General features: G+C 43.9%; 1 protein-coding gene across 1 annotated transcript in view; it reads left to right on the top strand.

Annotated features, from left to right (window-relative positions):
- Positions 1-26,538, top strand: part of LOC123750485 (sphingomyelin phosphodiesterase-like) — a 179,155-nt gene that overhangs the window by 94,189 nt on the left and 58,428 nt on the right. The window contains exon 8 of the mRNA XM_069319558.1: positions 16,835-17,007. Within this exon, the coding sequence (XP_069175659.1) occupies positions 16,835-17,007 (173 nt within the window). The remainder of the gene's footprint in view (positions 1-16,834; positions 17,008-26,538) is intronic.

The raw sequence follows: 26,538 nt of genomic DNA, 5'->3' as shown, positions 1-26,538 counted from the left end.
TAATTATCAGTGTTTCACCCATTCATAATTCTCAGTGTTGTAACCATTCAGTATTCTCAATGTTTAATCCAATCAGAATTCTCGCTGTTTCACCCATGTAGAATTCTCACTCTTTCACCCATTCAGAATTCTCACTCTTTCACTCATTCAGAATTCTCACTGTTTCACCCATTCACAATTAACACTGTTTCATCCATTCAGTACTCAAAATTGTTCGATAATCAAAGGGGTACTTCAGTCCTGTCTATCGCTGGGAGGATCCATGCTCGAATCCTGCTCAACCGTCTCCTTCGGCCTAACCAAGGCCTTCGATACGCTCAGCAGAGATGGCTTGTGGAAGATAATGAAGACGTTTGGCTGTCCAGGCCAGTTCACTGCGATTGTCTGGCAGTTCCAAGATGACATGATGGCGAAAGTACTGGGCTATGGAAACGAGTTAGAAGCCACCCCAGTGACAAACGGTGTGAAGCAAAACTGCGTTCTTGCAGCAACGCCATTTAGCATTGTATTCTCGGCCATGCTCACAGGTACCTTCCGTGATTGCCATGATGGAATACCCATCAGATACAGGACTGATGATGGGCTGTTCTACTTCAGGCGCCTGCACGCCGTTTCAAAGGTGAAGGAAACTGTCAACGAGCAGATAGTCTCTTAGACTTCCTGTTTGCTGATGACTGCACCTTCAACGCCATCACAGAACAAATGATGCAGCACGAAATGGACGGCTTCCCCACAAGCCTGCAAAAACTTCTGCCTCATCACCAGCACCAAAATGATCGAAATCATGTATCTGACCGAGCCCGGAATACTCTACCAGGAACAACAAATCACTGTCATGGGGCCGAACATTGAGACGGTCGACAACGTTACCTATCTTTGCACCATACATAAATATAAATATAAATATAGAAACAACAACACGATCACAAAGGCCAGAGCTGCCTTTCGAAGATTCCGTGAGAATGTCAGGAGCGGTGGGGCATCAGCTTTTCAAGCAAACTGTAAGTCTACCATGCAGTGGTACTCACCACTCTTCTCTACGCCAGCAAGAGACCGTCTACAGCAGACACGCCAAACACCTCAATCATTTTCACTTGAGCAGTCTCTGCAGACTCCTCTACATCAGGTGGCAGGGCAAAATCATGGAAACAAAGGTCTTAGAAAGGGCAGTTATAGTTATTCCCAGCGTCTACACCCCTCCGACAGAAAACTCAGGCCTGATGGGTTGGTCATGCTGTCTTATGTCTGAGAGATGATTTCCAAAACATCTGCTGTATGAAAATTAAGGCAGGTCATGTGTTCAGTTGGAGGGGGGGGGGCAGAAGAAATTCTTCGAGGACATCCTGCTGCTTTCATCAGCCTGGAATATAATCAAACATTAGCAAAGGCACTTTTCTCTATTAATATAATGTTTATAGATATATAGGTATATAAATATCTATAAATTTTGATGCCTGGGCTTGATTGTTTTTAACAAAATTTGATCTTAACTTTGTAATTTAAATTATGTTATATTTATAACTATTATTAATAACTGTTTGTGGGCTCAAAAGTCAATTATATAACTAGGACTTTTTATTATCTGAAACAAAAAGGGTTATGTAACACAATGATATGGATTCATTCAAAGATCTCACAAACTGCCTCTGTAGTTTTATTGTTAATGAGGTCAAGGGTGCTCAGGTCTTGTAGAAAGAATACTTATCCAATCACAGTAGTTGTAAAGAACAATTATTTTGATTAGTGTTGACTGTAGTGAAGAAGATAGAAGCGTTGTTGCCAGTGGCTTGGTGTTGCACCTACTTTTCCTCCTCAGTTAGTTTACTTTGCACCGTTCTTGTCAAAAATCAAGGGACAGTCTTGTGCCACTAATTTCACTATAACGCAAAAAGTATTTTAATAATATACTTTTCCCAAACGTTCTTGAAACAAAACATAAATTCTCACGTGGCAATGTTCGTTGCTGTATGGGTTAGGGGTGGCAACAGCGAAGTTCATATGCACCTTTACGGTCTTGTGAGCCGGTAAAAAATATCGAAGCCCATTGGATTAACTGCACATCGCACCCTACTGCAGAAAAAACTTCTGCACCCTTCGGCAGATAATAACATTGCATGGCGGGTGCTCAGTGACACAGGCATCCACCATGGAGACGAGCACCAGTATCCACCGCACAGAGCGCCAAGTGGAAAACCGTCTATCGACAATCAGTTGCCCCAAGACGACAAGGCACCAGGCGTCCAATTTGTAGATGAACAAGTCGAAGCCAAACTGCGTAAGGATGAAAGTCCCCAATACTCCAAACCCAAATGAACAAACATTACCGAAATCTTACAGTAACCACCCCCCCCCCTCCCAAGCAAAACAGCAGCTAGCCAACTACCATACCATGGATCCATGGGCACACCAGGGGGCCAACCAATGCCCACCAACTCCCTGCACCTCTCGGCCAAGCCATCGTCTGACATCAACTCCTCGCCCAAAGAACCTTCCAGAAAACAGGAAACAAAACAAAAAAATCTATCAACTTCCCTGAAACATTAGTCGATAAGGGAGCAGGGCGTCAAAAGCAGTCTGGTGAAGAGGAGTGCCAAACGGCGGTATCATGACCTAAAGAGCAATAAAGTCGTTCCATTAACCAGCGGCCCCAGGCGGGGCAGGTGTCCAGATATCCACTCATCTTCAGGGGTGAACCAGGAGTCCCTCGTGGCATTGCTCATGAGCACTCTGGCTGCGTAGTCCGCTATGTCCGTGAGCTGGGTAACTGGATTTATCTACCTAAATGTATTTTAGAAAAAATATTCTACTTGGGATTCTTATTTTATTTTGATTATCACAAATGTGCTTTTACTAACACCCTGTTTTGGATAGATATTATCTTAGCTAGATAGCTAAGAATTGTGGATATTCTAACGTTTTTCTTCGAGACACCTATGACGTCAACAATTGCTTTCATTGCAAATATTGTTGTTGTTGGGGGAAGCCTGTTGTTGTTGTTGTTGTTATTGTTTAAGATTCGCTACTTGGAGCAAAATGTTCCAAGTAGCACGGGGTATGGTGAGCCCGTAGACGGTCGTGGAGAAAGCCTCATGGCTGTGCTCTATATATAGCCATAAACCACGTCGGTCCTTATTTAAATACAGTCATAAATCATGTTGGTCCTTATCTAAATATAGCCATAAATCATGTTAGTCTTTATCTAAATATACCCATAAACCACATCTATCCTTATCTAAATATAGCCGTAAACCACGTCGGTTCTTATCTAAATATAGCAGAACTACCAAATATTATTTGGTAGTTCTTATAGTAATGATGTGAACCATAGTATATATACCGACGTACAGCGAAATTAGAAAGTAGAAATCTGAACTATTAAGTTGGACAAACCAGAAAATTATTTTGGGCACACACACACACACACACACACACACACACACACACAGCCGGAGCCGGTGGCCAAGCGGACAGCACGCTGGACATGTGATCCAGTGGCCCCGGGTTCGATCCCGGGCGCCGACGAGAAACGATGGGCAGAGTTTATTTCACCCTATGCCCCTGTTACCTAGCAGTAAATAGGTACCTGGGAGTTAGTCAGCTGTCACGGGCTGCTTCCTGGTGTGTACTCACCTAGTTGTACTCACCTAGTTATGCTTGCGGGGGTTGAGCTTTAGCTTATTGATCCCGCCTCTCAACCGTCAATCAACAGGTGTGTGTGTGTGTGTGTATTCACCTAGTTGTATTCACCTAGTTGTGTTTGCGGGGGGTTGAGCTCTGCTCTTTCGGCCCGCCTCTCAACTGTCAATCAACTGTTTACTAACTATTTTTTTCCCACACCACACACACACGCCCCAGGAAGCAGCCCGTGACAGCTGACTAACTCCCAGGTACCTATTTACTGCTAGGTAACAGGGGTATTCAGGGTGAAAGAAACTTTGCCCATTTGTTTCTGCCTCGTGCGGGAATCGAACCCGCGCCACAGAATTACGAGTCCTGCGCGCTATCCACCAGGCTACGAGGCCCCACGAGGCTATGTGTGTGTTTGTGTGTGTGTGTGTGCGTGTGTGTGGTGTAAAAAAAAGGTAGTAGTAGAAACAGTTGATTGACAGTTGAGAGGCGGGCCGATAGAGCAGAGCTCAACCCCCGCAAGCACAACTAGGTGAATACACACACACACACACACACACACACACACACACACACACACACACACACACACACACACACACACACACACACACACATTAACATAATAGAGAGGGCAGCTTCTATCGCTAGCAAGAATGGATCTGGATTACTAATCATGAGAGACATTAACCATGGGAAGATAGATTTGTCGGAAAATCCGACACCATTTAATAATAATATCATACAGACAGATAAGAGCTGCTGTATTACCAACAAGTTACCCATAGAAAACGTAACTTGTAGTGGAATTACCGTCTAAAGAAAACGGGATATCATCACCACATACTATTATATTCTCCACCTATTATGGTGGGAATTATTCTTAAATACATTAGTCTTTGGACTTTACCATCATAAAAACATCTTATATAAATTAACTTAATTATCAATATTAAAGTAGAGTAAATGTGACCCTTCTATCACTTTCTGAAATGTGGACAATGTAAGCCAGGCGTCAGAGTGAGGAAGGAGGGCAGCCATTATTGTTGTTACAAGACCAGAGGCTCACACGGGAGCAAATTCGGCTCCTGTTAATTTTACTTGGACGTAGTGTTATGGAAACCAAAGGTGTACCATTTTTCAACACGCTGTCTACATTCAAGTTAAGTGTCTATCCGAAACCCGTTTATCATTCATTTATGGCCATTAATGTCAGGATATATAGGGTGACCCGGTTAGATCGCGAAATCGCCTCAAACTAAAGGTAATTAAGCCAGGTCTTCATGTTCCATGTACAGTTTTCTCTGAAATACTTGTCATATATAAAATCTGGCTTTACAGCTAGCGCCCTTTTGACAGGTCTAGACGAGGAAGAGTTTGTGCACCAGTTACCTGGGTGATGAAAGCTACCTCAAAGAGGATAATTTGGTGTCTACACCCTAGTTATACCTGGTGGACTAACCTGCTGTACTATAAGATAAGGAACCTCTTCAATGTATGTAGTTAATTTTGTAGTTTGATTGGCTGCATATATATATAAACTATTAAACCCCCCCTAATGTGTAGAGGATCGATTTGTGAGATTATGAGATTATTGCAGAAATACAGTCCACTTAACATTATACAAATTGCTATCGAAGTATTTAAATTAACGTAAATATAAATTCATATAAATTAAATAAATATAAATCTCACAGGTCGGTTCCCACATTATTTGGTCATCTTCGAACCGGATGACAGATTATTTGATCCTTTGAACCCACATTTGGTCATCTTAGTACCGGATGAACCAGTTAACCAGTGGATTCATTAAATATACTAGTGCAGTGTGATTTAAACAAAGGCCACCCAGTCAAAGACAGCGGCGAAGCCTCGAGGGAGCTCAGGAGCCTCCCTCAGCCCAGTTCAGCTTCGTCAGCGGTTTCATCCACACCCACAGATATTTGGTGGCGTGTTATTTCGTGAAATGACAGCGCTAATATAGAAGCCAGCCAAATTAGTGACTATGTCGCGAGATTGTTCACGGATTTCGTGGTGTTACATTTCGCGAGAGATTATCTACGAATTTTGTGGAGTTTATTTCGCGAGGTCACTAATAATATTTAATACTTCTAGATAATATTAGAGGTTTCATAGAGGCTAATTAAGAGGCTATTATCAATAATTGTGTATATTATTTCTCCAAAATAGAGAATTATTTAATATATTGCACTAGTGATCACAGTATAATATTTACTAATTGCCAACCCACAACAGGGTAGGATATGACTAGTTGAACTATTATCGTTCATCCTAGTCCCATTATTACCATAGTCAGTTGTACTATATTGAACAACCTAACACCATTAATGAATGGTCCAGACCCTATTTTGGGTGTAATTTTTATCAACTCGAGTTGAGTTGTATATATAATAATTTACTTATGATCATTACACCTTTGAGTGATTAATTAGTGTCTCTACCATCCTAGGGTGATATAGAAGAGCTAACCTAAAGGTACTTCCAGTGACACTGGTTTATCACTCAAATCATTAGTGTGTATGATTGTATATATATAATGTGTATTAATTTTAAGTGCTAACCTCTATTAGAGGTAGGATTATTGCCTAGTGAGTTCAGAATTTACCCTAGGCTACCATTAGAGCTTGTTCAGTATTATGAGCAGCCCAAGTACAAGTCCCACAAGGCTTCACCAACTAGCCAGTATGGATAATGCAGGGAGAATGAAAAGAACCCTTGCAGGTCTTAAAGGCCACTTAACAAGACAGATCAAGAAATGTGAAGATTTGTCACAACAATCTCAAGTTGATTATGCTGACCTGGAAAGCTATTATCAAGCAGCTGCAGGTAAATTTGAGCAAATCAAATGCCAAATAGCAACATATGTGGCTGAACTTGCCAACACCAATTTATCAGAAACAGAAATAGACGACATTATGGTTGATCTTGCGAATTATGAAGATCACACTCAGGCCACGTTACAACCTTATGTCAAATTAATTGCCCAGAACAAGGCAACAGCAACAACAACAACAGTTGCATCTAATACGAGTCAAGCAGAAGCTCGACTCCCTCCAATTAATTCACCCACTTTCTCAGGAAAAGATGAGGAAGATTGGGACGAATTTTGGAACAAATTCGTTGACCTTGTAGACTCAAAACAATCTTTACCAAAGAGTAGTAAATTCTCTTATTTGCAAGGCCAATTATCAGGTGAGGCTAAAACAGTAGTATCCCATCTGAGATTAACTAATGACGGCTATGATCTGGCAGTAAAACTCCTCAAGGATAATTATGCTGATCCAGAAGTAAGAACATCACATTTAGTTCATGAGCTGTTGCATTTACCCCCACCGGAGGCTTCAGCTGATTCACTCCAAGTCTTCAAGCTGGAGGTAGAATCATTGATCAATGCCCTCAGCCTGACAGCAGATACAAACGGGGCTGAGTGGGTCTTGAAAATAATTGTCCAGGAGAGAATACCTAGGGACATATTGAGACAAATGAGTGCTCATTACAATAAAAGTATCTTATCCACGAATGAAATATCTGAAGGTTTAAAGTCAATAGTTCATCAATTACGAACACATGACAAATTAAAACCACCAAGTAAACCCTCAGAAACCAATAATAGTAAACCACAGAGTACCAAAGGTACTCCAAATCAATCTAGACAATATAATTCAACACCAAAGTGGAACAGTAGCAGTGTGGGCGTATATGCAGTGGGACCCTCCAAGCCTATAGTTACTGTGTCACCCAAGAACATGACACCAAAGGGTACAGGAAGCTATGGAACATGTTTGTTCTGCAATGAGAAACATTCAATGTACCACTGCTCTAATTATCCTGATAGTGACGCCCGTGTTGAGCGACTCAAAGATTTGCAACATTGCACGAGGTGCCTCAGGAAACATAACATCAACGACTGTGATACCCAATTACACACCTGTAATAGGTATAACAAAGGTCAGCACCATGCAGCATTGTGCAGAGACACCAAAACAACGTCTCCAAACCCCAAGGTGGAAGATAGCATTCCCACCACAGTACAGTACTGCAAGGTGCAACCAACAAAGAGTGTCCAATCAGCAAAGTCTAAAGGTAATACGACTTTGCCTACTGCCCAAATTACCATCCTGAATAAGAGGGCCAAGGTCCATACCCGTGGGTTGTTTGACCAAGGGTCCCAGAGAACATATATCACTAAAAAGCTGGCAGATGAATTACAATTAAGGCCTGTAGCCCAGATGTCATTCAACATCTCAGGGTTTGTAACAGATGCAGGACCTCAAGTCTACCAGGTGGTACAACCATCAGTACGTTTAGGCAGGTACGTCTGTCGAGTACAAGCCATTGTGGTGGACAAAATACCAGTAGACCTACAAGTTCAAGGTCTGCGAGCAACAGCTAAATTCCTGAGAAATAGAGGAATAAAATTGGCAGATAATATTAAGTCTGATCACCTCAACGACTTCGGTCTCCTTGTAGGGACAGACTATTGCCATCGATTCATTGGTAGCCCTACTAAATATCAGGGTATAACCATGTTAAACTCTGCAGGAGGTAAATTACTCTCAGGCCCAGTATCAAGCCTGAGGAGACCTATGCCTGCAGATAAACAATACCAGTAGAAATCTAAATTTGTCAGCTGATTATATTTCTCCAGTAGCATTATACTAAGGAGATTACAGCTGACTATACTAACAGAGGTTGATGTTAGTATCATCATTTAAAGCTGGAGATGAGTTCATGAGGCCTCAGTGGCAAATCAGTGAACAGTAGCCTAAAACAGCTACAAGTCACTGCGACCAATGTCACTGAACCCACTGCAGTCTCAGAACCATACTTTACTTTAATGATGAGCTATTCAATCTTCTGAATCAATTAACTAAATTAAACCCCAATAAATCTGATGACTGATTTGATACATTTATTATTTAATCAAGATGTATTCCATGGGCCTCAGTGTTTATATATCAGTGACCAGTTACCTGAAGAAACTTCAAGTTATATCTAATGTCACTGATCACACTGCAGTCCCTGAATCATACTTGACTGTAGTACTTGATCACATTCAGTCTTCTGGGTAAAATAATATGTAATAAGGCTTGAATATTAGCCTTTCAAGAGTTAACAGGGAAATGAGATCGCATTAGACTTCTAACCCCTACAACTCTAGTACGGGACATCCGTCCTGTACGAACAGACGCACAAATGTGTGATTACTAACTACTAACATCAAATTAATGTAATAATTCGATGGAGGAGTATCGGTGTCCGTCTGTTCTAATTAGGACTTCGACCCGTGAGCAGCCCCCTGGGGAATTATGTCGGAAAATCCGACACCATTTAATAATAATATCATACAGACAGATAAGAGCTGCTGTATTACCAACAAGTTACCCATAGAAAACGTAACTTGTAGTGGAATTACCGTCTAAAGAAAACGGGATATCATCACCACATACTATTATATTCTCCACCTATTATGGTGGGAATTATTCTTAAATACATTAGTCTTTGGACTTTACCATCATAAAAACATCTTATATAAATTAACTTAATTATCAATATTAAAGTAGAGTAAATGTGACCCTTCTATCACTTTCTGAAATGTGGACAATGTAAGCCAGGCGTCAGAGTGAGGAAGGAGGGCAGCCATTATTGTTGTTACAAGACCAGAGGCTCACACGGGAGCAAATTCGGCTCCTGTTAATTTTACTTGGACGTAGTGTTATGGAAACCAAAGGTGTACCATTTTTCAACACGCTGTCTACATTCAAGTTAAGTGTCTATCCGAAACCCGTTTATCATTCATTTATGGCCATTAATGTCAGGATATAGGGTGATCCGGTTAGATCGCGAAATCGCCTCAAACTAAAGGTAATTAAGCCAGGTCTTCATGTTCCATGTACAGTTTTCTCTGAAATACTTGTCATATATAAAATCTGGCTTTACAGCTAGCGCCCTTTTGACAGGTCTAGACGAGGAAGAGTTTGTGCACCAGTTACCTGGGTGATGAAAGCTACCTCAAAGAGGATAATTTGGTGTCTACACCCTAGTTATACCTGGTGGACTAACCTGCTGTACTATAAGATAAGGAACCTCTTCAATGTATGTAGTTAATTTTGTAGTTTGATTGGCTGCATATATATATAAACTATTAAACCCCCCCTAATGTGTAGAGGATCGATTTGTGAGATTATGAGATTATTGCAGAAATACAGTCCACTTAACATTATACAAATTGCTATCGAAGTATATAAATTAACGTAAATATAAATTCATATAAATTAAATAAATATAAATCTCACAGGTCGGTTCCCACAAGATTGGGAGAACAGAGACCCACATGGAAGACTAGACATGAAGAGCTAAGCTGCTGGACGTGGCAACAAGAAACTTTCTAAGCCAACACATCAAGGGACCAACAAGAATGAGAGGGAAGACAAACCAGCCATGCTTGATCTGATGTTTACCCTAAATGAGTGGGATATAAGGGAAGTTAAGTTGGAAACACCCTTGGGAATGAGTAATCACAGTGTATTGATCTTTGAGTACATGATAGAGATAGGAATTATCTCCCCAAAAAAGAACTAGTAAACAAAAGGCTTGAGTACCGAAAGGGAAATTATGAGGAGATGAGAGGTTTCCAAAGGGATATACAGGACACGGAACTTAGAGCAAAGTCTGTACAAGACATGATGGACTATGTCACCCAGAAGTGTCCGGAGGCAGTAAACAGGTTTATCCCGGCCCAAAAGGAAAAATCCGTGAAGCAAAAGAAGATTCCGTGGTTTAATGAGGCATGTATGGAAACAAAGGAAATGAACAAAAGGGCGTGGAGGAACTTTTGAAATAACAGAACACCAGAAAGCACAGAGAGATACCAGAGAACCAGGAATGAGTATGTTAGTGCCAGAAGAGAAGCAGAGAAAAATATGAAAATGATATAGCAAGTAAAGCCAAGACCGAACCAAAGCTTCTCCACAGTCACATCAGGAGGGAAGCACCTCAAGGTAGGGAAAACAACAGTGAAAGGAAAGGTGATGAAACTTAAAGCGGGTGAGGATAAGTATACAGAGAAAGACAAAGAGGTGTGTGAAGAACTCAAAAAGAGGATCCAGGAGGTCTTCACAACAGAACGAGGTTAGGTCACTGCTCTATTAGAGGTGGCAATAAACCAGGCGGCCATTGATGGGTTCGAAATTACAAGAGATGAGGTCAAGATACACTTGTTGGATGTGAGAAAGGCTGGTGGTCCAAACACAATCTCCATGGGTATTGAAAGAGTGTGCAGATGCACTTTGTTTGCCACTCTCCATAGTGTATAGTAGGTCACTGGAGACGGGTGAACTACCAGAAATATAGAAGACGGCTCATGTAGTTCAAATATACAAAAAGGGTGACAGACCGGAGGCACTTAACTACAGGCCAGCGTCCTTAACTTGTATACCATGCAAGGTGATGGAGAAGATCGTGAGAAAAAACTTAGTAACACATCTGAAGAGAAGGGACTTCGCGACAACCCATCAACATGGGTTCAGGGTGGAATCATTGCCTTACAGGCTTAATAGAATTCTACGATCAGGTGACAAAGATTAGACAAGAAAGAGAAGGATGGGCGGACTGCATTTTTTTGGACTGTCGGAAAGCCTTTGACACAGTACCCCATGAAAGGCTGATGCATAAGCTGGAGAAACAGGCAGGAGTAACTGGTAGGGCACTCCAGTGGATAAGGGAGTACCTAAGCAATAGGAAGCAAAGAGTTACAGTGAGGGGTGAGACCTCAGACTGGCGTGAAGTCACCAGTGGAGTATCACAGAGCTCTGTACTCGGACCTATCTTGTGTCTGATACTCGTAAATGATATCCCAGAAGGTAGAGACTCATTCCTCTCAATGTTTGCTGACGATGCCAAAATTATGAGAAGGATTAAGACAGAGGAGGACAACTTGATGCTTCAAGAAGACCTGGACAAGCTGCAGGAATGGTCGAACAAATGGTTGTTAGAGTTTAACCCAAGCAAATGTAATGTAATGAAGATAGGTGTAGGGAGCAGGAGACCAGATACAAGGTATCATTTGTAAGTTGAAATACTTCAAGAGTCAGAGAGAGAGAGAGAAAGACCTGGGGGTTGATATCACGCCAGACCTGTCCCCTGAAGCTCATATCAAGAGGATAACATCAGCGGCACATGCCAAGTTGGCCAACTTAAGAACGGCCTTTAGAAACTTCTGTAAGGAATCTTTCAGAACATTATATACCACATATCTCAGACCAATCCTGGAGTATGCGGCTCCAGCATGGAGTCCATATCTAGTCAAGCATAAGACTAAACAGGAAAAGATTCAAAGGTTTGCCACCAGACTAGTACCCGAACTGAGGGGTATGAGTGACGAGGAGAGACTACGGGAATTAAACCTCGCATCACTGGGAGACAGAAGAGTTAGAGGGGACGAGGGGACATGATCACCACATACAAGATTCTCAGAGGAATTGATAGGGTAGATAAAGATGGACTTTTTAACACAAGGGGCACATGCACTAGGGGACACAGGTGGAAACTGAGTGCCCAAATGAGCCATAGAGTCGTTAAAAAGATTTTTTTCAGTGTCAGAATTGTAGACAAATGGAATGCATTAGGAAGTGATGTGGTGGAGGCTGACTCCATACACAGCTTCAAGTTTATATATGATAGAGCCCAGTAGGCTCAGGAATCTGTACATTAGTTGATTGACCGTTGAGAGGTGGGACCAAATAGCCAGAGCTCAACCCCTGCAAGCACAACTAGGTAAGTACAACTAGGTAACTAGGCAAGTAAGTACACACACACACACAAACATACACGCTCATTGGATTGGAGAACTGGAATTGGAAACAAACATGGCAGGGAGCAGACGTAACACAGAGAGAGAGGAGGAGGACAAGATGTCTCGCTAGACGATGCACTCTTTCAAATGTTGAGAGAAATCAGGGTGGAACTACAAGGTAATGTGGGAAAAGGTAGCCAACCTGCAGTGTGAACTGACTGAAGCAAAAGCCTGAATTAAGATTAAAAGCCTGAAAGAGAATCCCCAATATCAGACATGATCCAGCCCTTAGGAAGATGGAAATGTATCTATAGAAGGGACTTTTACAATACAGCCTTCATTTGCAGACATACTTAGAAGGACCCTGGAAGTTGTCTCTGCAGTACAGGAAATTGCCATAAAAGCTGCTACTTCTCATGAAGCAGAAAGATGCACTAGCCGCCTGATAGAGAGGAAAAGAGCAGTAGTCATAGTAGGCACTAGGGAGCAAATAGGGGCCACTCCAAGGGGGAGGAGAGATATGGACAAAGCCACAGTCAAAGAGATCCTTGAAGGGGGTACAGATGGAGGGGGAACAACTGAATATAGAAAAGGTTTTCAGGCTTGGCCGGTACAACAAAGTCAAAGATCGATTGATAAAAGTGGTTTTCAAAAGCAAGGACACAAAACAGGAAATTTTAGCAAAGAAGAGCAGCCTACTCAATGTACTGAAGTTCAAAAAGGTATTCCAGCAGAGGGATATGACCAGGGAGGAGAGACGGAGAGCAGCAGCAGCAGCAAGAATGGAGAGCAAGGAGAGGAAAGGAATCAAGGGAACCACAACCCAGAACCCAACGATCCCAGAAGGGAGTGGGGAACCCTCCACAGGCAATTTAACAGCCCCAGTGGGAGGAATATCACACTTATCTCCCACCCAATAGAAGCACTTCCTGCCCCAGTCCCTACACTCCTTCACCACCCTAAGTCCTCCCTTCTCCCCTATATCCTCCCTCCTCCCCCAACCCCCCAATGCCCTCTCGTCTCCCACACCCCCCAAGCCTTCTTTCCTCCCCCTCTCCCCCAAGCCTTCCTATCTCCCCCACTCCCCCAAGCTCTCCTTTCTTCCCCCTCTCCAAGCCCTCACGCCACCCCATTCCCCCCCCCCCAAACCCTCTTCTTCTCCCCATCCCCCCAAGCCCTCCCTTCTCCCCCACCCCTCAAAGCCCTCACTTCGCCCCTACCCCTCTCCAAACCAGATCCTCCCAGCTCCCCCACAACCCAGGTCCCCCTCACTCTAAGCTTCCCTCATGACTCAGGGCCCCCCCCTTCCCCCTCCCCATCCCAGACCCTCCATGTTTACCTACTCCAGTGGAATCAACAGAAGCTGTGGATAGACAGAAAAGAGTCAGCTTCTAGGTGATGTACACGAACATAGATGGGATTACAAGCAAAGGGAGTGAACTTAGGGAGAGAGCACAAGAAGTAAACCCAGACATAATTGGAATCACGGAAACATAACTCTCAGGAATCATAACAAATGCGGTGTTCCCCCAGGATAACACTGTAATAAGGAAAGAGAGGGAGGGTAGGGGAGGAGGTAGAGTGGCCCTACTCATGAGAAAGGAATGGAGTTTCAAGGAGATGGTTATCCCAGGCTGTGAAGGGTTTAGAGACTACATAACAGCCACCATGACGATGGGAGGAGCTAGAGTAGTAGTAGCAGTGATATATAACCCTCCATCAAATGACAGAAGACCCAGGCAAGAGTATGATAGAAACAACATGGCAGTTAATAACATAATTGAGAGGGCAGCCTCTGCTGCCTGTTGAAACCGATCCCATCTGCTCATTATGGGGGAATTCAATCACGGAAGGATAGACTGGAAAACAAGGAACTGCACGGAGGAGATACATGGAGAGCCAAGCTAGTGGAGGTGGTGACAAGAAACTTTCTAAGCCAACATGTCGGGGAACCCACTAGGATGACGGGAAACGATGAACCAGTGAGACTCGACCTAGTCTTCACTCTGAATGACTCCGACATAAGGGAAATTGACTTCGAGGCCCCAGTAGGAATGAGCGATCACAGTGTACTGACGTTTGAGTATCTGGTCGAAGAAGGGCTAAAGTACTCGAGAAAGGGAACTGAAAGCAAAAGTCTAGCGTTTTGTAAGGGAAATTACGAGGAGATAAGAAAATAACTAACGGAAATAACATGGGAATCAGAGCTAAGGGGAAAGACGGCCTAAGAAATGATGGAATACATCATGCAGAAGTGCATGGAGGCAGCAGAAAGTTTATCCCAGCCCAAAAGGTAAAAAATGAAATGCAGATGAGAAACCCATGGTTTAAGCAGAGATGTAAGCTAGCTTAGCAACAAAGTAAAAGAGCATGGAAAAACTATAGATATAAGAGGACACTTGAGAGCAGAGAAGGTTACCAGAGAGCCAAGAATGAATACGTCAGGGTGAGGAGAGAGGCAGAAGAGCAATATGAAAACGACATAGCAAGCAAGGCAAAGACCCAACCTAAATTGCTGCACAGCCACATCAGGAGAAAGACAGCAGTGAAGGAACAGGTAATGAAACTGAGGATAGGGCCAGACATATTCACTACAAATGACAAAGAAGTGTGCGAGGAACTCAATATGAAATTCCAGGAAGTCTTCACATTATAGCAAGAAGTTCCAGAGATGAGAGAAAGAATAATAAACCAGGGACCACTAGATGAATTTGAGATTACCAGTGGAGATGTAAGGAAGCTTTTGCTAGAGTTGGATGTGACAAAGTTTATAAGCCCGGATGGAATATCACCATGGATACTAAAGGAAGGAGCAGAAGCACTGTGCCTGCCACTCTCCATGGGGTTTAACAAATCACTGGTAACTGGTGAACTGCCAGAAATTTGGAAGGCGGCAAACGAAGTCCCGATATACAAGAAGGGGGATAGACAGGAAGCACTGAACTACAGGCCAGTGTCCCTAACTTGCATACCATGCAAGCTAATGGACAAAATTGTGCGAAAAAAGCTAGTCGAACACCTGGGAGCGAAGGAACTTTGTGTCACCACACCAACGTGGTTTCAGGGTGGCAAGTCATGCCTCACAGGATTAATTGAATTCTACGATCAGGCAACAAGAATCAGACAAGAAGGAGAGGGGTTGGCAGGCTGTATATTTTTGGATTGCCAGAAAGCCTTTAACACAGTGCCACACCAGAGACTAGTGCGAAAGCTGGAGATGCAGGCATGAGTGAATGGTAAGGTACTCCATTGGATTAGGGAGTACCTAAGTAACAGAAGGTAGCGAGTCACTGTGAGGGGGGAGGTCTCATATTTTCGAGACGTCACCAGTGGGGTCCCGCAGGGTTCAGTCCTTGGACCCATACTGTTTCATATATATGTAAATGATCTTCCAGTTGGTATAGAATCATTCCTCTCATTGTTTGCTGATGATGCAGAAATTATGAGGAGGATTAAGATGGAGGAAGAGAGTATGAGACTACAAGATGACCTAGACAGACTGCATGATTGGTTCAATAAATGGCTACTAAAGTTAAACCCGAATAAATGTAAGGTAATGAAACTAAGCAGTGGAAACAGGAGGCCATTCACAGGATATAGAATAGGAGATGGAGTCATTCATGAAACGAACAGAGAGAAGGATCTAGGAGTTGATATCACACCAACCCTTTCTCCTGAAGCCCACATCAAAAGAATAACATCTGCGGCGTATGCGAGGCTCGCTAATATCAGAACTGCTTTCAGGAACATGTGTAAGGCATCATTCAGAACCTTGTATACCACATATGTAAGACCAATCCTGGAGTATGCGGCCCCAGCATGGAGCCCGTACCTGGTCAAACACAAGGCGAAGCTTGTAAAAGTTCAGAGATATGCCACTAGGCTAGTCACAGAACTAAGAGGCATGAGTTATGAAGAAAAACTGCGAGAAATGTACCTCACGACACTAGAAGACAGAAGAGTAAGGGGAGACATGATCACTACCTACAAAATTCTCAGAGGAATTGATAGGGTAGATAAAAATAAACTGTTTAACACGGGTGGTACGCGAACAAGGGGGACACAAGTGGAAACTGAGTACCCAAATGAACCACAGGGACGTTAGAAAGAACTTTTTCAGTGTCAGAGTATCAGATGGAATACATTAGGCAGTGATATGGTGGAGGCTGACTCCATACAGTTTCAAATGTAGATATGATAGAGCCCAGTAGGCTCAGGAATCTGTACATCAGTTGATTGACAGTTGAGAGGCGGGACGAAAGAGCCAGAGCTCAACCCCTGCAAGCAGAATTAGGTGAGTACACACACACAGCACACACACACACAGGATAATAAAGGTAAAACATGCACACAATCTCTGGATGATAATAATAATTCATTCATCTCTCACAGGACATAGACTACGTGATGTGGACCGGGGACGTGGTGCCACACAACGTCTGGTCCACCACAAAGGAGTTCAACCTGCAGCTGGTGAGGGAAACAAACCAGATGATCCAAGATTTCTTTCCCAGTATTCCTGTGTTCCCGGTTGTCGGCAACCACGAGATGAGCCCCCTCGATCAGTGAGTTTCATCTGCACACCTGTTTAATTTGAAGCATTCCTCGACCAGGGAGTTTCTTTTGCACTCCCGTTTATTTTGTTCGTTGTGAAGCGCCTTCCTCGACCAGTGAGTTCCATCTGTACACCTGTTTATTTTGTTCGTTGTGAAACCTTCTTTGGCCAGTGAGTTCCATCTGTACACCTGTTTATTTTGTTCCTTATGAAGCCTTCCTCGATCTGTGAGTGCCTTCTGTACACCTGTTTCTTGCGTTCTTTGTGAAGCCTTCCTCGATCAGTGAGTTCCTTCTGTACACTTGTGTATTTTGCTCGTTATGAAGCCTTCCTCGACCAGTGAGTCCCTTCTTTAGACCTATTTATTATGTTCGCCGTGAAGCCTGCCATCAGACATACAGCTGTTAGCACTGAGGAGAATAATTAAGGAATGCTCTATATAATAGTATATTTCAACACGAAGGCAATATACAGTTCACTACCCTCCACTAAACTGACACATCAGAGTAAATCTACATTTCCAGTATTTGAAGAAAACTATTTACGTTTTCAGCTTTCTGGTTCCATTGTTTGGTTGACATCTATTGCTTATCATATTTTAAGAGTATCTAAATTTTCAGCATGACATTTATATTCAACAAATTAACAGAGGATCCAATAGTAAAAGGTATAATATTTGAATATAACCTTTGATGATAGGAAATATACATCATACATCTTATCAATATTTCTCTCGCAATTCCTGGTTGGAGCTAACCCGGCAATGCTTGGGATATTCCTCCCATAATACTCACCCCACGTACCACCCTCTTCCTCTCCCCTCTCCCTACATCACATCTTTTCACCGATCATAGCCCTCCCATCTTTACTTTCACCTTCTTCCCTACCCCTTCCCACTTTCCCCCCTTTCCCACACCTCTTTATTTTCTTTCCCGCCCCTTCTCCTCTTTATTGTCATTTCCTCTTTCCTCTCTTCTCCGTCGTTTTCCCGCTTCCTCTCTCTCCTCCCATCTCCCTACCATCCTCACTCTCCATTACAACCTCAAACTGACAGTTGTTTCATTTACAGTTCCTCCTATGGTATCTTGGCCCCACCCACTCTCTCCTAGTGTATCTTATCACCTCCCATTCTCTCCTTGTGTGTCTTGTCAACTTCCACCCTCTCCTTGTGTATCGTGTACACTCCCACCCTCTCCTTGTGTATCGTGTACACTTCCACCTTCTCCTTGTGTATCGTGTACACTCCCACCCTCTCCTTGTGTATCGTGTACACTTCCACCCTCTCCTTGTGTATCGTGTACACTTCCACCCTCTCCTTGTGTATCGTGTACACTCCCACCCTCTCCTTGTGTATCGTGAACACTTCCACCCTCTCCTTGTGTATCGTGTACACTTCCACCCTCTCCTTGTGTATCGTGTACACTCCCACCCTCTCCTTGTGTATCGTGTACACTTCCACTCTCTCCTTGTGTATCGTGTACACTTCCACCCTCTCCTTGTGTATCGTGTACACTTCCACCCTCTCCTTGTGTATCGTGTACACTTCCACTCTCTCCTTGTGCATCGTGTACACTTCCACTCTCTCCTTGTGTATCGTGTACACTCCCACCCTCTCCTTGTGTATCGTGTACACTTCCACCCTCTCCTTGTGTATCGTGTACACTTCCACTCTCTCATTGTGTATCGTGTACACTTCCACCCTCTCCTTGTGTATCGTGTACACTTCCACCCTCTCCTTGTGTATCGTGTACACTCCCACCCTCTCCTTGTGTATCGTGTACACTTCCACCCTCTCCTTGTGTATCGTGTACACTTCCACCCCCTCCTTGTGTATCGTGTACACTTCCACCCTCTCCTTGTGTATCGTGTACACTTCCACCCTCTCCTTGTGTATCGTGTACACTTCCACCCCCTCCTTGTGTATCGTGTACACTCCCACCTTCTCCTTGTGTATCGTGTACACTTCCACCCTCTCCTTGTGTATCGTGTACACTTCCACCCCCTCCTTGTGTATCGTGTACACTCCCACCTTCTCCTTGTGTATCGTGTACACTTCCACCCTCTCCTTGTGTATCGTGTACACTTCCACCCTCTCCTTGTGTATCGTGTACACTCCCACCCTCTCCTTGTGTATCGTGTACACTTCCACCCCCTCCTTGTGTATTGTGTACACACTCACCCTCTCCTTATGTATCGTGTACACTCCCATCCTCTCCTTGTGTATCATGTACACTCCCACGCTCTCCTTGTGTATCGTGTACACTCCCACCCTCTCCTTGTGTTTCATGTACACTCCCACGCTCTCCTTGTGTATCGTGTACACTCCCACCCTCTCCTTGTGTATCGTGTACACTTCCACCCTCTCCTTGTGTATCGTGTACACTTCCACCCCCTCCTTGTGTATCGTGTACACTCTCACCCTCTCCTTATGTATCGTGTACACTCCCACCCTCTCCTTGTGTATTGTGTACACACTCACACTCTCCTTATGTATCGTGTACACTCCCATCCTCTCCTTGTGTATCATGTACACCCCACGCTCTTCTTGTGTATCGTGTACACTCCCATCCTCTCCTTGTGTATCGTGTACACTCCCACGCTCTTCTTGTGTATCGTGTACACTCCCATCCTCTCCTTGTGTATCATGTACACTCCCACGCTCTTCTTGTGTATCGTGTACACTCCCATCCCCTCCTTGTGTATCATGTACACTCCCACGCTCTTCTTGTGTATCGTGTACACTCCCATCCTCTCCTTGTGTATCATGTACACTCCCACGCTCTTCTTGTGTATCGTGTACACTCCCATCCTCTCCTTGTGTATCATGTACACTCCCACGCTCTTCTTGTGTATCGTGTACACTTCCACCCTCTCCTTGTGTATCGTGTACACTTCCACCCTCTCCTTGTGTATCATGTGCACTTCCACCCTCTCCTTGTGTATCGTGTACACTTCCACCCTCTCCTTGTGTATCGTGTACACTTCCACCCTCTCCTTGTGTATCGTGTACACTTCCACCCTCTCCTTGTGTATCGTGTACACTTCCACCCTCTCCTTGTGTATCGTGTACACTTCCACCCTCTCCTTGTGTATCATGTACACTCCCACGCTCTTCTTGTGTATCGTGTACACTTCCACCCTCTCCTTGTGTATCATGTACACTCCCACGCTCTTCTTGTGTATCGTGTACACTTCCACCCTCTCCTTGTGTATCGTGAACACTTCCACCCTCTCCTTGTGTATCGTGTACACTTCCACCCTCTCCTTGTGTATCGTGAACACTTCCACCCTCTCCTTGTGTATCGTGTACACTTCCACCCTCTCCTTGTGTATCATGTACACTTCCACCCTCTCCTTGTGTATCGTGTACACTTCCACCCTCTCCTTGTGTATCATGTACACTCCCACCCTCTCCTTGTGTATCGTGTACACTTCCACCCTCTCCTTGTGTATCATGTACACTTCCACCCTCTCCTTGTGTATCATGTACACTCCCACCCTCTCCTTGTGTATCGTGAACACTTCCACCCTCTCCTTGTGTATCGTGTACACTTCCACCCTCTCCTTGTGTATCATGTACACTTCCACCCTCTCCTTGTGTATCATGTACACTTCCACCCTCTCCTTGTGTATCGTGAACACTTCCACCCTCTCCTTGTGTATCGTGTACACTTCCACCCTCTCCTTGTGTATCATGTACACTTCCACCCTCTCCTTGTGTATCGTGTACACTTCCACCCTCTCCTTGTGTATCGTGAACACTTCCACCCTCTCCTTGTGTATCGTGTACACTTCCACCCTCTCCTTGTGTATCGTGAACACTTCCACCCTCTCCTTGTGTATCGTGTACACTTCCACCCTCTCCTTGTGTATCATGTACACTTCCACCCTCTCCTTGTGTATCGTGTACACTTCCACCCTCTCCTTGTGTATCGTGAACACTTCCACCCTCTCCTTGTGTATCGTGTACACTTCCACCCTCTCCTTGTGTATCATGTACACTTCCACCCTCTCCTTGTGTATCGTGAACACTTCCACCCTCTCCTTGTGTATCGTGTACACTTCCACCCTCTCCTTGTGTATCATGTACACTTCCACCCTCTCCTTGTGTATCGTGTACACTTCCACCCTCTCCTTGTGTATCGTGTACACTCCCACCCTCTCCTTGTGTATCGTGTACACTTCCACCCTCTCCTTGTGTATCATGTACACTTCCACCCTCTCCTTGTGTATCGTGTACACTTCCACCCTCTCCTTGTGTATCGTGTACACTTCCACCCTCTCCTTGTGTATCATGTACACTTCCACCCTCTCCTTGTGTATCGTGTACACTTCCACCCTCTCCTTGTGTATCGTGTACACTTCCACCCTCTCCTTGTGTATCATGTACACTTCCACCCTCTCCTTGTGTATCGTGTACACTTCCACCCTCTCCTTGTGTATCGTGTACACTTCCACCCTCTCCTTGTGTATCAAGTACACTTCCACCCTCTCCTTGTGTATCATGTACACTTCCACCCTCTCCTTGTGTATCGTGTACACTTCCACCCTCTCCTTGTGTATCGTGTACACTTCCACCCTCTCCTTGTGTATCAAGTACACTTCCACCCTCTCCTTGTGTATCGTGTACACTTCCACCCTCTCCTTGTGTATCGTGAACACTTCCACCCTCTCCTTGTGTATCGTGTACACTTCCACCCTCTCCTTGTGTATCGTGAACACTTCCACCCTCTCCTTGTGTATCGTGAACACTTCCACCCTCTCCTTGTGTATCGTGAACACTTCCACCCTCTCCTTGTGTATCGTGAACACTTCCACCCTCTCCTTGTGTATCGTGTACACTTCCACCCTCTCCTTGTGTATCGTGTACACTTCCACCCTCTCCTTCTGTATCATGTACACTTCCACCCTCTCCTTGTGTATCGTGTACACTTCCACCCTCTCCTTGTGTATCGTGTACACTTCCACCCTCTCCTTGTGTATCGTGTACACTTCCACCCTCTCCTTGTGTATCGTGTACACTTCCACCCTCTCCTTGTGTATCAAGTACACTTCCACCCTCTCCTTGTGTATCATGTACACTTCCACCCTCTCCTTGTGTATCGTGTACACTTCCACCCTCTCCTTGTGTATCGTGTACACTTCCACCCTCTCCTTGTGTATCAAGTACACTTCCACCCTCTCCTTGTGTATCGTGTACACTTCCACCCTCTCCTTGTGTATCGTGAACACTTCCACCCTCTCCTTGTGTATCGTGTACACTTCCACCCTCTCCTTGTGTATCGTGAACACTTCCACCCTCTCCTTGTGTATCGTGAACACTTCCACCCTCTCCTTGTGTATCGTGAACACTTCCACCCTCTCCTTGTGTGTCTTGTAACCTTGTGCATCTCAGCTAGCAGCTAACAGAGTAAGAATCCTTCTCATAATCCGTCTTTTTATTCACTCACATTCCCCTATTGATTAAAGTGGCAGTTTAATTTTGCATTTTCGTGAACAGTTGTTTTCATGGGTGTAATATTTACAACCATAAAAATACACCTGTTATCATGGAACAAATGTTCGTAAACACCTGTTATCCTTGGGTTAATGTTCATGAACACTTGTTGTCGTGGTGATAATGTTACTGAACAGCTTCTATCATCGGGGAAATGTTTGTGAAAACCTGTTATCAATGGGGTAATATTTGTGACTTCTGTTGTCATGGGGGTAATTTTCGTGAACACCTGTTGTCACTAGAGAAATGTTTTTGAACACCTGTTGTCAGGGAGAAAAATTCGTGAACACATGTTGTTATGGGGAAAGCTTTGTGAACAACTGTTGTCACGGGGAGAAAGATGGTGAGCACCTGTTGTCATGGGGGAAATTTTTTGAGCATCTGTAGTTATTTGAAAAAGTTTGTGAACACATGTTTTTTATGAAAATTTTTGAACACCTGTTATCATGGGAGAAAAGCTTGTGAACACCTGTTGTTATCTGAAAAAAATTGAACATCTGTTGTCATGGGGGAAAGTTTTTGGGCATCTGTTGTCATGAGGGAAAGTTCGTGAACACCTGTTGTTATGGGGGATTACGTTGTGAATTGTTGATGGTCATATCTGCCTCGATCATAACATTTTATTTATGTAAAAACACTTCGTTTTAACAAATCTTTTCCCAGGCGTGCTAGTAGCCCGACTACCGTACTAGTAGCCCGACTACCGTACTAGTAGCCCGACTACCGTGCTAGTAGCCCGACTACCGTGCTAGTAGCCCGACTACCGTGCTAGTAGCCCGACTACCGTGCTAGTAGCCCGACTACCGTGCTAGTAGCCCGACTACCGTGCTAGTAGCCCGACTACCGTGCTAGTAGGGTAACTACAGTGCTAGTAGCCCGACTACCGTGCTAGTAGCCCGACTACCGTGCTAGTAGCCCGACTACCGTGCTAGTAGCCCGACTACCTTGCTAGTAGGTTAACTACAGTGCTAGTAGCCCGACTACCGTGCTAGTAGCGTAACTACAGTGCTAGTAGCCCGACTACCATGCTAGTAGCCCGACTACCGTGCTAGTAGCCCGACTACCGTGCTAGTAGCCCGACTACCGTGCTAGTAGCCCGACTACCATGCTAGTAGCTCGACTACCGTGCTAGTAGCCAGACTACCATGCTAGTAGCCCGACTACCGTGCTAGTAGCCCGACTACCGTGCAAGTAGCCTGACTACCATGCTAGTAGCCCGACTACCGTGCTAGTAGCTCGACTACCGTGCTAGTAGCCCGACTACCATGCTAGTAGCCCGACTACCGTGCTAGTAGCCCGACTACCGTGCAAGTAGCCTGACTACCATGCTAGTAGCCCGCCTACCGTGCTAGTAGCCCGACTACCATGCTAGTAGCCCGACTACCGTGCTAGTAGCCCGACTACCATGCTAGTAGCTCGACTACCGTGCTAGTAGCCCGACTACCATGCTAGTAGCCCGACTACCGTGCTAGTAGCCCGACTACCGTGCAAGTAGCCTGACTACCATGCTAGTAGCCCGACTACCGTGCTAGTAGCCCGACTACCATGCTAGTAGCCCGACTACCAAGCTAGTAGCTCGACTACCGTGCTAGTAGCCCGACTACCATGCTAGTAGCCCGACTACCGTGCTAGTAGCCCGACTACCATGCTAGTAGCCCGACTACCATGCTAGTAGCTCGACTACCGTGCTAGTAGCCCGACTACCCCATGCTAGTAGCCCGACTACCGCGCTAGTAGCCTGACTACCATGCTAGTAGCCCGACTACCATGCTAGTAGCTCGACTACCGTGCTAGTAGCCCGACTACCCCATGCTAGTAGCCCGACTACCGCGCTAGTAGCCTGACTACCATGCTAGTAGCCCGACTACCATGCTAGTAGCTCGACTACCGTGCTAGTAGCCTGACTACCCCATGCTAGTAGCCCGACTACCGCGCTAGTAGCCTGACTACTGCGCTAGTGGCCCAACAACCGTGTTGTGGGGGAAACTTACTCCAGCATATAATATCATTCATAGATTCCTTAAGACCATAAAAATGTTTGTGGCTCTGAAACCTATGACCTATAGATTATATAATAATCAATTTAATAATTAATGCATAATAAGTTTAGAGAAATGGACTGTAAAACTTCGGTTTAAAGTAGAGTGATTTCCATACACATTTATATATATATATATATATATATATATATATATATATATATATATATATTTTTTTTTTTGGGGGGGTAAAATCTATAATGTTAGTCTACAGATTTTATGGAAATAACATATGCATAAATCAATAAAAATAATTAGATATGGGTTAATATGTAAACTACAAATGGAAAGAGTAAACGACGTAAATTGCGTCGTTTCAAAGTTGAACGTAGATTGCGTCCAGCAGCAATGACCAGTTTAGTCCTGTCCGCCGGTTATCTCTGACGACACTGATTATACAGGTTGATTTACGATTTCCTTGCAGCTAACTCCATGCTGAAATATGAATCATATGTAATTGCCATCTTTGAGCTTATATTCTCACACATTCATAAATATACTGTTGATAGAATATAATAATGACACTCACAAGGTTATTTTGATGGTCATGCGTCCTGACTATAAGACACCCTATATAATATATATTAAGGCCAAAAAGGGATAACTTAGCCTTGCCGGACGCGGTGTCCGGAATAAGATGAAGCCGTCACGTCTACTTGAAGTTCGTTAATGCACGGATGTTCGAAATATGAGGCGATAGCTAGACAGGCTCCAGGACCCTCCCTCAAATATGGGGTCTATCTATGCCAAGACTCCTCGCTAGTTAGTGATGTGCGCTCCACCTAGCACTAAATGTTGGAAACTTGGGGAATTATTTGCTGTACTTAATTCTAATTTCTGAATGGATGGTAACATTACTGATGTTAATTCATGTCATAATAAAGTGCTTTATATTTTAGCAGATTGTTTCTGGCTGTGCAAATCATTTAATCTAAATAACGTTAGATGGACGATAAATATTCAGTGGAAATTCAGTTCATCGCTTTGTTTACTGGAACAGCTGATCGCAGCGGTATAAAATTGTTTCCAATAAATGGCTATATAAGTTGCTAAAAAAAAAGTTATATCGATATTCCTTAATATATAATGCAAGGTTAGATTGAGTGTAAATTGATTTATGAAAATATATAATTCATTATCGAGGGAGCCGGGCGACTGACGCAATACTGGCCCTCGATATAAGTAAGATTTTGCTGTATGAGGCTACTTATTAGAAGAGTTAGTAAATGTGAATTCCTAGTACATAAAATTTATATTATTGCACTAAGGGTTAGTATTATATATATATATATATATATATATATATATATATATATATATATATATATATATATATATATATATATATATATATATATATATATATATATATATATATATTTTTTTTTTTTTTAAAGTTTGTGAGGGTACCACCTCTGGTGCCAATGTGGGGACCCATAGCCTCGGAGAAGAAAATAAAAAGTATTCAGAGGAGACCTTGTGGTTTCTCACTGAACACTAATATTATCTTCTACCACCCCCATTCTTTTGTATGTACACATATATATTTGCTTTATTTGAACTTTGTTACAAAAAAGGAGTTACATATGGGTTACAAAGATGGTTATCATAGGTTGTCGAGTTCCTCCAGCTCCTCAGATGGCGGGCAGGAACCCTGGATGCAGTGCGCATTTCCCCTCTGTATCGCCACACTGAGGCGCTGGAAAAGAAAGCTTGCAGCTCTCGGGTCCCTTGTTGTTTCAATGAGCCTAGAACCCAGTTCCTTCAAAAAACTGGTAGCACTTTTACCCCAGCGCCGAGTGTCTCAGAAGCAATGGGGACAAAATTGTAGTGGTGATCCAGTTCTCTATACTTACGGAATTTGGCTGCTTCCCTGTGGGTGGCAGCGCCACCTGGTTGTGCAACACTGAGGTTAATGTAGGTGTTACCCAGGGTTGATACGCACGTGTAGACCCATACCAACTGCTTGCCATTCTTCCAGGGGTTCACTGTGATACCATCCGGG

This window comes from Procambarus clarkii, chromosome 93 (assembly GCF_040958095.1).
Source record: "Procambarus clarkii isolate CNS0578487 chromosome 93, FALCON_Pclarkii_2.0, whole genome shotgun sequence".
Taxonomy (NCBI): Eukaryota; Metazoa; Arthropoda; class Malacostraca; order Decapoda; family Cambaridae; genus Procambarus; species Procambarus clarkii.
Note: the sequence above shows the minus strand (reverse complement) of the source record. Positions and strands in the feature narration are given on the sequence as shown.